Raw genomic sequence first — 13107 nt, 5'->3', positions numbered from 1 at the left:
TATATGATAAAAAATTTTGCCATAAATATAAATATACTAATTGTAACATTTTTAATATTAAATGAATATATTTAGAAATAAAAAATATTTTATATTGAAATAATTAATGATATTATTAATACAAAGGACCTTGATCAAAAATTGAAAAGTAATAAGGTTTTAATCAATAGAGTAGTAAAAATAAGGATGAAAACCTAATTACTCCAAAAAAAAAAACCCTTGGAGGACCCCTTTGACACACCCCGTCCCGAAGGAGGGCATGCTGGCCGTCACGTGAGAGTGACGTAACCATTTACACAGTACGGAAGCTTTAAGATACAATTTATAAGTTGATACACCCGAAGGTGAGTCCTAATTTTGTCCAATCTGTCAGAACACCGTCAATTTCCTCGTAGTCACCACACCTTTGTGATTCCTGAACCTGGAGGGGCGCAAAACCAAAATTGAGTGGGTCAGTAAAACCATTCTTTTCCAAATCCAAACATTTCTCAAAACGTTGTAACCCCTCTCCGTAAAACCCGTATACTTTCCCAGAAATGTAAAATATAAATATACATATATATTCTCAAGACTTCAAGTCATTAACTCAACATTTTCATCATAATTATGCCATGCCACATCATCTCAACAGTAATAAGGTATGAATGCATCAACATAAATCATATCAGGTGCAATAAAGTAATCAACCGGAAGCCCTCTATTAGCCCGGTTGAACCTAGAGCTCAAAATCTATCACTCTCACACTCTGCCGGAGTCACTCCGCGTGACCTGTACGGCCTTCTGCACATAAGTTACGCTCTAGTGCTTCTCATAAATCATCTGTGCACATAATCTAAGGTCACCCACCAGTCGGAATCTCACTAACACTCTCGCGACTGGCCTGTCGTACCTACTCCGCGTGGACTGTACGACTAGCATCTACTTGGATCCAAGACGAGCGTGCGATGCGGTGAATACTATAAGCACTAAACTATGGTGCAGGATTTGAGCTCAATATACATCAACATCATCATAACAGAAATAAATACTCACCTGTGCGTCCACCGCACCATTTCATACATATGCATCATAAATCAATTCTTACCTGTGCGTCCACCGCACCAATTCATACATATGCATCATATATTAATTCATGCATGGCATTTCAACTCACATTTCTATATACTTTTCATATCAATTCTATGCATGGTATTTCACTTCCCGTTTTTCCACATAATTCATATGCATTTTATTTTAAACATATTTTCATTTCAATTCAATTTCTGGGAAACGTCAAGTATATATATATACGGAAAACAAAACTGCCCACTCACCTGGAGTTCGTCCAACAACTCCCTAGCACCACACATTAAGGCGTCATGACGATCGCCGCCTAGAACAGTAATCAAATCCAACCTCAGAATTCATATCGATAGAATATATAACTTATATAAAATACGTCCCTACGTAGATCGATCCGGAAGATCTGCCACTCAGATTTTTAAATCCATAACTTCCAGAGGTCCACAATATATCTCTAGGACAACATCCTAAAATTTCATCACCATCCAACGGTCGGATCTCCGTCAATTTCCAAAACTAAGTGACGGTTAACATTTTATATTATGGACTTACAACTCCAATTCCGGAAGATCCGTAAATCGGATTCCCAATCCGTAAGTTCCTATAATCCTCAAATATTACGTATTACAACGTATCAAAGTTTGGTGACGATCCAACGGTCAGATCATCAATTCACATTTTCACCTAATGCGAAAATTATAAAACGTTATTTGAACACCTAACCAACAATCCTCAATAACTTTCTCATATGGTGTTCAATTTGGGTATATGAATATACCACAGTGATCTACTCGACGTCACGGACGTCGACATATTTTTAAAATAATTTTTTACTGTAGCACGCGCCCCCACGCGCCAAGACAAGCACGGCCCACGCGCCCCCACGCGCATCATCTTCTTCCTTGGGTCGCCGGACTGGTTTTTCCGGCGGCCGTTTTCTGGGCAGTTTTTCAAATTGCCATAACTTTGTCATTTCTCAACGAAATCAAGTGATTCAAAAACGAAAGTTGTAGCCCTTGAAGAGAAAAAGAGAATGATACCTTGCAAAACACCTATTTCGCCGTGGTTTGTCCGGAACCTGCCTCGAAAGCCTCGGAGGTCGCCGGAAACTGGGTATTTTTCAAATGAGTATAACTTCTTCAATACTCAACGAAATTGAGTGAAACAAAAAGGAAAGCTGTAGTACATGACGAGACGAAGAGATTGATACCTACCTCAACTCCTAACTCTCCGGGGATTCGCCGGAAAATGCCTCGAAAGCTCCGGCCAAACTTTGAACTTGTCGATCTCCGTGTTCTTACGTCCAAAAACTTCCAACGAAGCACTCCGAGCTTCCTTGGGACCTCACTAAGCTCGCTGTGATCTTGTTTTAGCCTAAAACGTAGTCATTTAGAAGATCATGAACAGTACCATTTCACGGGAACTTTGAAACTAGGGTTTTCCGAAGCAAAACTTACCTGAAATGGATACCATCGTGATCGTGGAGGTTCCAGGAGTTTGATGGTGGTCTTAACTCCGTCGTTGGTAGAAGTTTAGGGTGGTTTTGGAGTTTGTCCGTGCACTTGAGAGGGAGAGAACAGAGAGTGAGAGTTCGTGAGGGAGGAGAGAGAGAGACAGGGTACGGGAAAGAGGGAAGGATTTGAGGTGTGTGGGATCCTACCCAATCCCCAACTACAAAATTCTATCATAAAATTTAAGTCTAAATCTCCACTCTAATTACCAAAGTTTAGGAGCTTAGATATAACGAACGTGAAAATTATACCTTAGTCACGTACTAGGGACATTTCCGTTAATTCACCATCACGAGTGTAAAACTTTGGGACGGGCTGTGACACCTTGGTGTTGGCGTCTTCCTTAGTTCAATTCGCTAAAACTGTATGATGAAGTGCGACTCCTCTTTTTTCTTTTCATGTTGCTGCTCCTTTTTTTTTTTTTTTACAATCATCCAAGGAATATATAGTTAGGTTTAGGTTAGGCTTTTGTTTGCTGCAATTGTTGAATCCTAGCCCAAACAAGAATCCCAACATGTTTCCTGATTCAAACTGGACTCCAATTCCGCGTAGAATTCCTGAACTGACATTCTCATACTAAAACAGGTATAACTTCTTCTAGAAGCATCCAAATCATGATCTATAAAATTCGGCCGAAACTAGACATCCAAAGATTTCCATGCATATGTGACACAACACCCAGTTCATTCTGATTAATTTTTGAAGTCCCAACAAAAATGATAGTTATGCGCAGCACCTTCCAGCTCCAGTTATAATTTTCACACAGCAGTCATTATATTGTGGATTGAACAAATTAACATTTAATGATCATTGGAATGCTTCTTGACTTCAATTCTTCTCAGTTTTGATCCTTTTTAGTCTTGAACTCACCAAAAGACTCCAAAGTCTTCTCTACGGTCCATTATCTACAAAATATGCACTAAACACATCAAACAACCAATTTCACAAGAAAACATAGCATAAAACTTAGGAAATATGAGCAATATAAATGTATAAATATTGTGTTATCAATGTCAAAGTAGTGGAATGTAACTTTTTTATTTATTGTTTTTGTAAATGTCGAACTTAATTTCAAACAGCCGGGCAGCTAGTAGGGTCAGTCAGACACCTTCTCCAGCAGCTAGTGCTGCTGCCAACTCCTCACTTGATATGGGCATGACAGGTGTACCTCTGGTCATGCCTATTGGCCCAACGATGTCTACAGCTCCTGCGTCATCGACTGCTTTGGTGACACATCTTGTACTAAGTGCCCGACGGACTCATCGACGGCCTTGGAGTTTTAAGGAGGCTGAGCAATCTAGTGAGGCTTCCTCTGTCCATGGAGAAGGGTCCTAGACAGGTAATGCATCTTTCTCATGGTATAATTGAAATTTTGAAAGTTTTTTTGGTGGTTGTGAAAATCGAAGACCGAGTTGAAAATGCATAATTCTGTAAAACCCTTGAAGGGTTTTGGATACAGGGCAGTTGGGGAAGAGGGTTTTGGTTGGGACATTGGATTGATGGGGAGGTAGGAGTAAGTTTTTGAGAAACTTACTGTATCCTCTTAGGTCCTTTTTTTGGTCCAGTCATATCTGCATTACTCGACCCAATTGTTAAGGTGTGTTGTGCTGGACATTTCATTATGTAAATGGCATGATTGATAAGCTTGCTTCTGGTTTAATGATGGTCAAAGCAACATTGACATTAGTCTTTAGGCATGCTTGAAGCTTTAAAACTGTCACATTCCCATTAATTAGAACAAACTTATTGAGAACTTTGCGCATATTGTTGTGAGTTCGTGTAATCCCACTAACATATGCTCTCTATATTAGTAGAACCACTACTAGCACACCTGGCCTTGGAAGCCAAAACTTGTTGCAGACTCACAGTGAGAAGTCATATTAACAAATTGTAAATTTTGCTTTAACGTCCCCAATTGGTATAAGCTGTTTGAATTGTTGGGTTGATGTGTTGTTTTTGTTCATATATTGTTTGCAGGTTGTAGGAAACGTTATAGCATTAGGGGAGGTTCTGTCGAATTTTTGGTAGAATATAGAATTTGTCTGATGTTTACATCAAGGGTCCATGCAGACTTTTGAAAACGTCACATACCACTCGCACCACGATCGAGAAGATCACCATTATGTGGGATCCTCGACATCGTGTGGCTACAACAAAGGAGCAGCACAGTGCGTTAGCCAACGACATTGGCTCAGTTATTAGGAATCATTACCCCTTCCTATGGGAGTCATGGAAAGCCATCCCACATGAAGTCAAGGAAGCCGTTCTTCATGAATTATTGGTAAGTATTTTCAACCTCAAATACTAAATTTATATTAAAGTATACAAATATTATAAATTTTAACTGCTATTTTTTTGTTGAGTTTTGCAGCATCACTATGAGCTCACGAACCTCGATGCTAGTCAAAACTAGTACGTCAACAACTTTTGCACCGGTAGGTTCACTAAATGGAAGAGTGACCACCACAAGCATTATGAGAAATATGACGGTCCGGAGGCCGCTCTAGCAGTTGGGTGCCCTATAGAGTTGGCGGACTGCCAGGATGAATGGGAGTGTCTCTGCGGCCATTTTCAAGATGAGAAATACCTCGTAAGTATAATATATATTTCAATATAATATATTAATCAAATATTTTTTTTTAAAATAAAATTTTCATTTTGTCATTAATTTATTATAAATATCTAAACTAATATGTTTTTGAATTCAAAAGAAAAAAGTGAAGGCAAACTTGATCAATCGATCAAAGAAGAAACTTCTTCATCGCTCCGGTTCACGATGCTTTTCTTATAGGTTGGAGGAGCGACGTAAGGTAACCGTATATTTATTTTAAGTTTTCATTCTTTTTACTATTTATTACACAAATGGTAATCTATGTTAACATTTTTTTTTCAGGGGGGGTCAAAGTTTCATGAGATTGACATGTTCAAGGAGGTGTACGTTCGGCCCGGGGATGAGCTGACAGAGTAGCTTCATGTAAGTTATTTCAAATTTTTAATATTCAATTTATTGATGCAAATTTCCACCGTCTTCAGTCTTGACAAAAATACACTTGCAAAACAATCAACACCTTTGATCAAAGACCAAGCCTCATGCGCCCACGAGGTTGAGGGGGGGTTAGGTCAGCGGATCTCCGATGCCTAAATTAGTTTATCTGAGAGAGTAAAGTGTTTAGGGCTTTTTTACGGTTGCAAAGCTCTCACAAATTGGTAGAATATGGAGTATTCATAGGGCTAGGGCCGGCCATATAGTGTTTAATTGAGAGATATTCTCTAATTATCCTAATTTAAATAAATTAGGATTACTTACTTGATTGGAGTCAATCTTCAATTAGGAACGTATTAAAGATAGGATTTGGGTAATTAATCCTTATCTTTAATTCATTGCCAAGGGCAGGTGAGCTATGGTCAATCGTATTCAACTGTTGAGACCTCCAGGGATATGAGCTGCACGTGGGAGCATCTGAGAAGCCTGCCTATTTATTGAGGGCAATCTTGTCTTTCTTGAATAACAGTCCATGTGTCACCTCTAGAATATTTGGGATTATTTTAGGCACCACAAATGCCCACACACCTACTGAGTACCATGAGTGGTGCTAACTGCTCAGCCTTCTTCGTCGGGAGAAATATGGCCTGCCTCCGAAGGAAGAGATAAAACTAATAAAGGACGAATGGCTAGCTCGCCAGATCGCTGCTGTAGAGCCTGCTGTCAATGAGGGTGGAAATAAGAGATCTTCCTCACCTTCTTGTGAGCCTTTGGCCAAGAAGAAGCCAAGAACTTCCTCCGCTGCTCGTGGGAGCCTCTCTGCTGTCGAGCAGTTTGTTATTGATTTAACTTCCCCCAAGGGGGTGAAGAAGACTGTTGAAATTGAGCCTATGAAACCAGCTGCTTCAAAGGTGACCATGTCCATCGCTGAGAGACTTGCCTAACAGAAGAGTTTGATGAGGCCTTCAGTGTCCAACTTTGTATCGAAACGTCCATCGGAAGCTAAGTCTGGATCAGCTTCTGAGAGGCTCACTGCTATGAAGAGCAAGAAGGTGAATTCTACTACTAAGGTGGCGTCTGAGCCTGTTTCTCCTTCTGCTGTGATTGACTCGTCTGCTGAGAAGGGGAAATTTGCTCACACGGACTGTTGTGAGAGATCTACCGAGTCTGAGGTTGGAGAGTTTCCCGAGGTTTGTACACTACTGAAGACTGACCTGCTTGAGGATGTCGATGCATGCACTAAGTTTGTTGACAGTGTTGGGAAAGTTGTCATCCGTTCAGACTCATTTGAGAAGCGTCTTGCCTACTCGAGAAGATCCTCCCTGATTGCTACAATGCATAAGACTTTGATCCTGGTAATTGAGTCTATGTACGTTGATCAAGATGCTGTCAAGTGTGCTAAGGAGGCCAAAGTAACATTGGTGGCTCAGCTTCGCTTGGCTGCTGAAAAGATCGAGAAGCTTAGATCTGAACTCGTCGTTTTGAAGGGGTCTGATGTCTCTGCCCCCACTTCTTTGCAGCTAGAGATCGCTCATCAGGAGGTTGCCTATTTGAATGCTAGGCTTAGTGCGACTCAGGTGATGTTAGAAACTGCAGAGAAAGAAGTCAGTCATGTTTCTCCGGTGGTCGAGGACCTTGAGCGTGTTAATTCGGAACTACGATCTGCTTGCTTTGCCAAGGATGATGAGCTTATCTTCATGCATGCTGAAGTGTCTCATCTCAAGGAGGTTCCAGTAAACTTGAGTCCAAAGAGATGGATTTGCAAGGTGCACTGTCTGCTAGCGAGAACCTGAAAAATGAACTGGATGAGCTGCAAGGTGCTCACACTAGGCTTGTTGGGGAGAATGTGCAGCTGAAGAATGAGAAAGCAGGTCACGAAGTGGCGCTTGCTTCTTGTCAGGTCAATTTCTACAAGCTTGGCTATGTAGACCATCTTCAGGGTAGGCCGCTAGGTTATGAGTTTTCCGAGAAGGACTTCAAGACTTTTTCCATTTCTCCAGTTAATCTGCTTGATTTCTCGTTTGAGGCTACCTTTGGTGGAGTGGTTGAGGATCAGGTAGTCTAGGCAGGGGTGGCTGAGGATGAGCTGATTAAAGCTTTGGCTGCTGGGAGCGATGCGGCTGCTGAAGGCATGGCAGTCGAGGAACCAATGGTTGTGCAGACTGCCAAATGAGTAGTTTTTTTTCTTAGACTTAGGAGTTTTCTTCTTTTCCTTTTTGTTCATGCTTTATTTGAACTTTGCTGGCCTTTGAGCCAGTTTATCAATTTGTTAGAAATTTAATAAACAGCTTCCCTTGTTTTTGCTTCATCCTTCTATTTCGCCATGTCTTTTGCAAAACTTTACCGTAGGATGGGCGGTTGGGCAAGCTGCTTCAACAAAGTAGTTGATCCCACGTCATCACTTAGGTTTTACTTTCAGCTTCGGGAGCCTTGCCTGCTTGAGTCGTCTTGCAAAACTTTGTTGTGGGACGAGCAATTGAGTTGGCTACTTCGATGGAGCATTTGACTCACGTGGCACTTTAGGCTTTAGTTTTGGCTTTGGGGCTTTTAGAGCTTTACCTGTGAAAGGAAGAAATACGAGATTTCCAACTTATAGTGCCGGCGGTTGAACTCGTTATCTTCATAGGAGGCAGGCGAGTTCGCATAGTTACTATAGCTGTGACATTTGACTTTAGTGGCTTTTTTAGCTTTGGCCCTCCCGGGGCATGTTGCGAGATTTTTTACTTATTAAGCCGTCGGCCGGACTTGTGCTTCTCGTAGGAAGCAGATGAGGTCCGCGTAGCTGTTATAGTCGTGACACTCTATTTTGTCCTAGCAAAACTTGAACCATAGACCGTCGGCCAGAAGTGCTGCTTGTAAATAAGCAGGCGAGTCCGTGTAGTCATAGCAGGCGTAAGTTTTGGCTTACGGGCTACCTTGGGCTTTTAGCCATCGGGTTGTCGGCCAGGTGTCTTACTTACAGAAGCAGACATCCTGCGTAACCACTTCAGGCGTCCTCCCTGGCTCTCGGAGGCATTTTTTGGTATGAGGTGTAGGCAAAGTCGCTCCTTAGAGGCCATATCCCTCCGAGTCGCAGCTTTGATCCCGCATGTTGCTTAACTAGTATTGCAACACTTTAAAACCAAGCCGCTTCATGATAACTTACATGTCGAGGACGGACCAACTTGTCACGCGTACTATTTCATGGGCAGGGGTCCGACACTTAGTGTCTCTTCCAGTTAGAGACCCGGGATCCTGCGGAATTGAATCCTTCAGTTGGCTAAGTCTATTCCAAGGGAAGGACTATCGTGGCTAATTCTAGGAATCGTCTGGCGCAGGTAATCAATGCATTCAGAGGGAACTGAGCATTCGTAAAACCCATCCACGTCTGGATATTCTAAAGTAGTTTACCCTCTCACGTTAGAGAGCTTACCCTGATGGGTGTCGGGGAATTAGTTTACCCTCTCGTGCTAGAGAGCTAACCCTGATGAGTGTCGGGGAATTAGTTTACCTTCTCGCACTGAAGAGCTAACCCTGATGGACTCTGGAGAGTTTACCCTGATGGGTGTCGGGGAATTAATTTACCCTTTCGCGCTGAAGAGCTTACCCATATAGGGCTTTGAGCAGTTGTTGTAGGCAACGGTTGAGCCAGGTTTGTGAATAACTTCTTGGATCTTCATTGAGAATAAAGAAACGTATTAACTATGCTAGAAGGTAGAAATTGCATAACAACTGGATAATCCTTGACCTATGAGGTCTTGTTTGTTGAACTGCCCGAGACTTCGAACTTATTTGGATAGGTCTAAACGGAGTTTAAGAAGTGATGGGGAATTTCTCCAAGCATTCATTCACATTGCTAGTTGCAGATCGAGAGTGCTCTGACTTGGCAAATATGTTATTAATCCGCATCATTTTAAATGGGGTTCAGTGTTGGCTTCTGCTGCTTGCATAGGCCGAGCGATTGGCTTGTTGAGATATTCGTCGCACCAGCCCTTCTTCGTCAGCTTCTCGAGGTAATGCTTCTATTTGAGGCAGTCGTTGGTAGTGTGACCTGGCCCTTGGTGAAATGCGCAATACTTTGTCTGATCCAGTTTGGTAAGATCACCTTTCATGGGTGGCGGTAGTTGAAACCATGGTTCATTCCTGAGCTTATGGAGAATTTGGCAAATCGGAACTGAGAACTTGGTGAATGCCTTAGGCGTTGAGTCATCTCTGTTTGGGGAATGGTCCATGTGCTTATTTTTTTGCTCATTCCTGCACGACTGCTTGGCCTCGTCCCATAATGCGTGCTTCTCTGCCAAAGCATACGAGGCTGCCAAGGTCAGTTCCCCTCCCATGATCAATTTTCTGAATAAAGGGTGTTCTGCCGAGATGCCATTCTGGAAAGCTGAGCATGCAATGCTGCCATCGCGTCTGACGATCTTTGTCTTCTTTGTCTTGAACCTCTTGACATATGTGCGTAGCGACTCTTTCGGGTTTTTCTTCATGTTGAAAAGATAGTCATACTTCTTTTTTATTGAGCAGCAGGGCGAATATTCCTTAATGAAAACCAAGGAAAGTTCATTGAAGTTCTGGATTGAGGATGGCGACAGGGTGTGAAACCAGTCTTGTGCCTCACCTTGGAGTTTCGCAGCAAAGGTTTTGCACATGAGCTCGTCATTGTTGGTGTAAAAGGTCATGGCACTTCGGTAGTGCATCAAATGCATGTTCGGATCTTCATCTCCCTTGAATAGGGTGAAATGTCTCGAGCTGAACTTTGGTGGTTGCTCCATCTGCTCGATCTTATCAGTAAAGGGTGACCTACTCAGGTTAGCCAACTGCTCTGCTACGAGCCTTTGTACTTTCTCTTGGATTTGTGCCTGGTGGGGCAGCGGAGCCTCCAACTACCCCCGGTGTTGACCTACTGATCCATATTGCTCTTTGGCTAGTCCTACTTGTCTATGCCACGGTTATGGTGCACGTAGTTCGTCTTGTGCTGCTCGTCATCGCTTTAGGAGGGGGCTACCAATAGAACTTGAGCTGACCTGCTCACGTGCCATTCTCTGGGCATCATGCGGCTGCCTACTTCGTTGATGAGTAAGAAGATCTCATTGTGGGCCTAGCCTCATGTGGACGCTTCTCCTAGATTATCCTGAACGGTCATCGGAGCGTATACCTAACCTTGAATACACACTGACTCCTGAGCCGAGTCAGGAATGAACGCTTATCTACGCATCTAGGCGGGAGAAGACGTTTCCCTGAGAGCCCAAATGAGAGTGCACACTACCTAAACGTATGGTTCGTGGTGGGCTGAGTGGCTCTTTACCAGGTCGTCGTTGGAATGAGTCACATTTTTTCGTCCTTGTCCTACTTCGGGACACCTTGTCTGGGCCGCACTACATCTCAATGTGCTCGAAGAGTTGGTTCACCAAGGTGGTTTGCTGCTCAAGGGCGTTTGTTAAATTGGCGACCTGCTAAGGCAGGTGGTGCTCGCCATTTGGATTGGAAAAGCTTGAATAATGGGCGTCTCCATGTGTGGTGGAAGTATAGTGGACTGCAGGTACAAAGCTTGAGCCCAAAGCAGGTAGTCCTGCAGAAAAGTGGGGTGTAAATAACCAGGAATCGATCGCGGGACCTATGGTCATAATTTGGATTGCTGCAGGTGGCCTCAGAATGCATTGGGTCGTAGGCTGGGTCATCAGAGCGGCTTGGGGGCCAGATCGTCAGAATATTATTAGGTCGCGGGCTGGATTGTGTAAACGTTGGACCGGTGCCTGCTCTCTTTGGATCTGCATGGTCATGGGCCCTCCTAGCCGTTGGGTACTGGCTAAGTGGCTTAGGCTTGGGCTCGTTAAACTGCCTGGCTGGCAGCAACTGTCGAATTCTGGGGCTTGGGTTCGAGCCTACTATGTAATAAGGCATGCTGCTGCATTGGGTTGAGCTTCCTGCCTAGGGCTTGTTGTGGTAGCTGCCAAGTTTTGGGCTTCCTGCCCATGGGCTTGGAAGTGGATCTAGGCCTCCTGCCTAGGGTTTGGTTGCCTAGGGTTTGGTGGGAATGGTGTTGTGGCCTGATAGCCTTGCCGTGGCTGCTGGGTCACGGTGGTGATGGTGGTGGCACGGCTCCATGGTGGTGGGGCTCCTCCTGCCGTCGCGTTGAGCCTTGAGGATCTCCGTCGTGGGGCTATGTCCTAGTCTCTACTATCCGGTCCAAATTCTTCCACGTATGGGTTTCCATTCGTCGTAGTTTCTGAATTTTCTACCATTGTATACTTTCTCCAAAGATTGATCAAGAAACTTTTCTAGGAAAAATTAATTGATACGACATGTGAGAAATTTCAACGTAACAGAAAATTCAAGAAACTAATGCAAAAGGCTTCTCCGAGTGTTTTGAATCACCTCTCAATGAAAGCACCAATTTGTCAATGCAAATTTCCACCGTCTTTAATCTTGACCAAAATGCACCTGTAAAACAATCAACACCTTTGATCAAAGACCTAAGCCTCACGCGCCCACGAGGTGGGGGGGGGGTTAGCTCAATGGATCTCTGATGCCTAAGTTTCTCTAAGAGAGTAAAGTGTTTAGGGTTTTTTTAGGGTTGCAAAAGCTCTCAAAAATTAGTAGAATATGGGGTATTTATAGGGTTAGGGCCGGCCATATAGTGTTTAATGGAGAGATATTCTCTAAATATTCCCAAGATATTAAATAGGAAATAATATCTTGCGATAATGATGTAATTATCCTAATTTAATTAAATTAGGATTACTTACTTGATTGGAGTCAATCTTCAATTAGGAATGTTTGGGTAATTAATCCTTATCTTTAATTCCTTGCCAAGGGCAGGTTAGCAGTGGGCAGTCTTATTCAGCTGCTGGGACGTCCAGGGGTGTGAGCTGAGCGTGGGAGCATTTGAGAAGCCTGCCCATTTATTGAGGGCAATCTTGTCTTTCTTGAATAAAAATCCACGTGTCGCCTCCAGAATATTTGGGATTATTTTAGGCTCCACACAATTAGTATTAATATTAATTACAGGTATATTAAAATTAATTTGTTTATTTCTTTCTGCTAAGTCCACCATGGTGGAGAAAGGCCAAACCGTTCTAGAGGAGGTGGCTTCCCAGCTTCTCCCAGAGACCTCGATCGAGGTGGTGTTTCCCCGTGAGGATGTCGGTTTTCAGATCATGATAGACATACTCGATCAGACCCTCGGTCGTAAGCATGGGAATGTTCACCAAGGGCTTGGGAAAGCCCGCCTTTAGGACCTTTTTGCCTTATCCTCCAGGCAGAGAACAGAATAGGTCCAATCACTGACATTTAAAGTGGCGAACCTAAAGGAGCAGATAGCCGCCCGGCAGTTTCAGCTTGTGGCCCAAAGCAGTTTGATGAACCAAATTCGTCTCACCCTTCAAATCTCTGGCATTCGGTTCCCCGACGTTTAACCACCTCTAGAAACAACCTCCCAGCCCCCTGCCACAACAGCTAAGACCTCCTAGCCCCCCAACGCAGCAGCAACTCCACCAACAAGCGATTGTGACGTGGAAGACTACCTATTTTAGTTTTGTTTAAATTGTTTTCAAATTTAAAAGTATTTTTTTC

At 43.3% G+C, this 13107-nt stretch overlaps 1 protein-coding gene and 1 long non-coding RNA gene across 2 annotated transcripts; both read right to left on the bottom strand.

The window, feature by feature from the left end:
* Positions 1–233: 233 nt before the first annotated feature.
* LOC139197941 (uncharacterized) lies at positions 234–2731 on the bottom strand. Its single transcript, XR_011583349.1, has 5 exons — positions 2520–2731; positions 2277–2436; positions 2103–2171; positions 1314–1372; positions 234–421 (listed from the first exon to the last, which is right to left on the bottom strand). It is a non-coding gene; the product is annotated as an uncharacterized lncRNA (long non-coding RNA).
* A 6826-nt stretch (positions 2732–9557) lies between these two features.
* Positions 9558–10307, bottom strand: LOC114826281 (uncharacterized). Its single transcript, XM_029106365.2, has one exon. It carries the CDS (start codon positions 10305–10307, stop codon positions 9558–9560), a length of 750 nt encoding a protein of 249 aa, XP_028962198.2.
* Between the last annotated feature and the right edge of the window lie 2800 nt (positions 10308–13107).

Source organism: Malus domestica, chromosome 08 (genome assembly GCF_042453785.1).
Source record: "Malus domestica chromosome 08, GDT2T_hap1".
NCBI classification, from domain to species: Eukaryota; Viridiplantae; Streptophyta; class Magnoliopsida; order Rosales; family Rosaceae; genus Malus; species Malus domestica.
The sequence above is the reverse complement of the archived record's forward strand: the minus strand, read 5'-3'. Positions and strand labels throughout refer to the sequence as shown.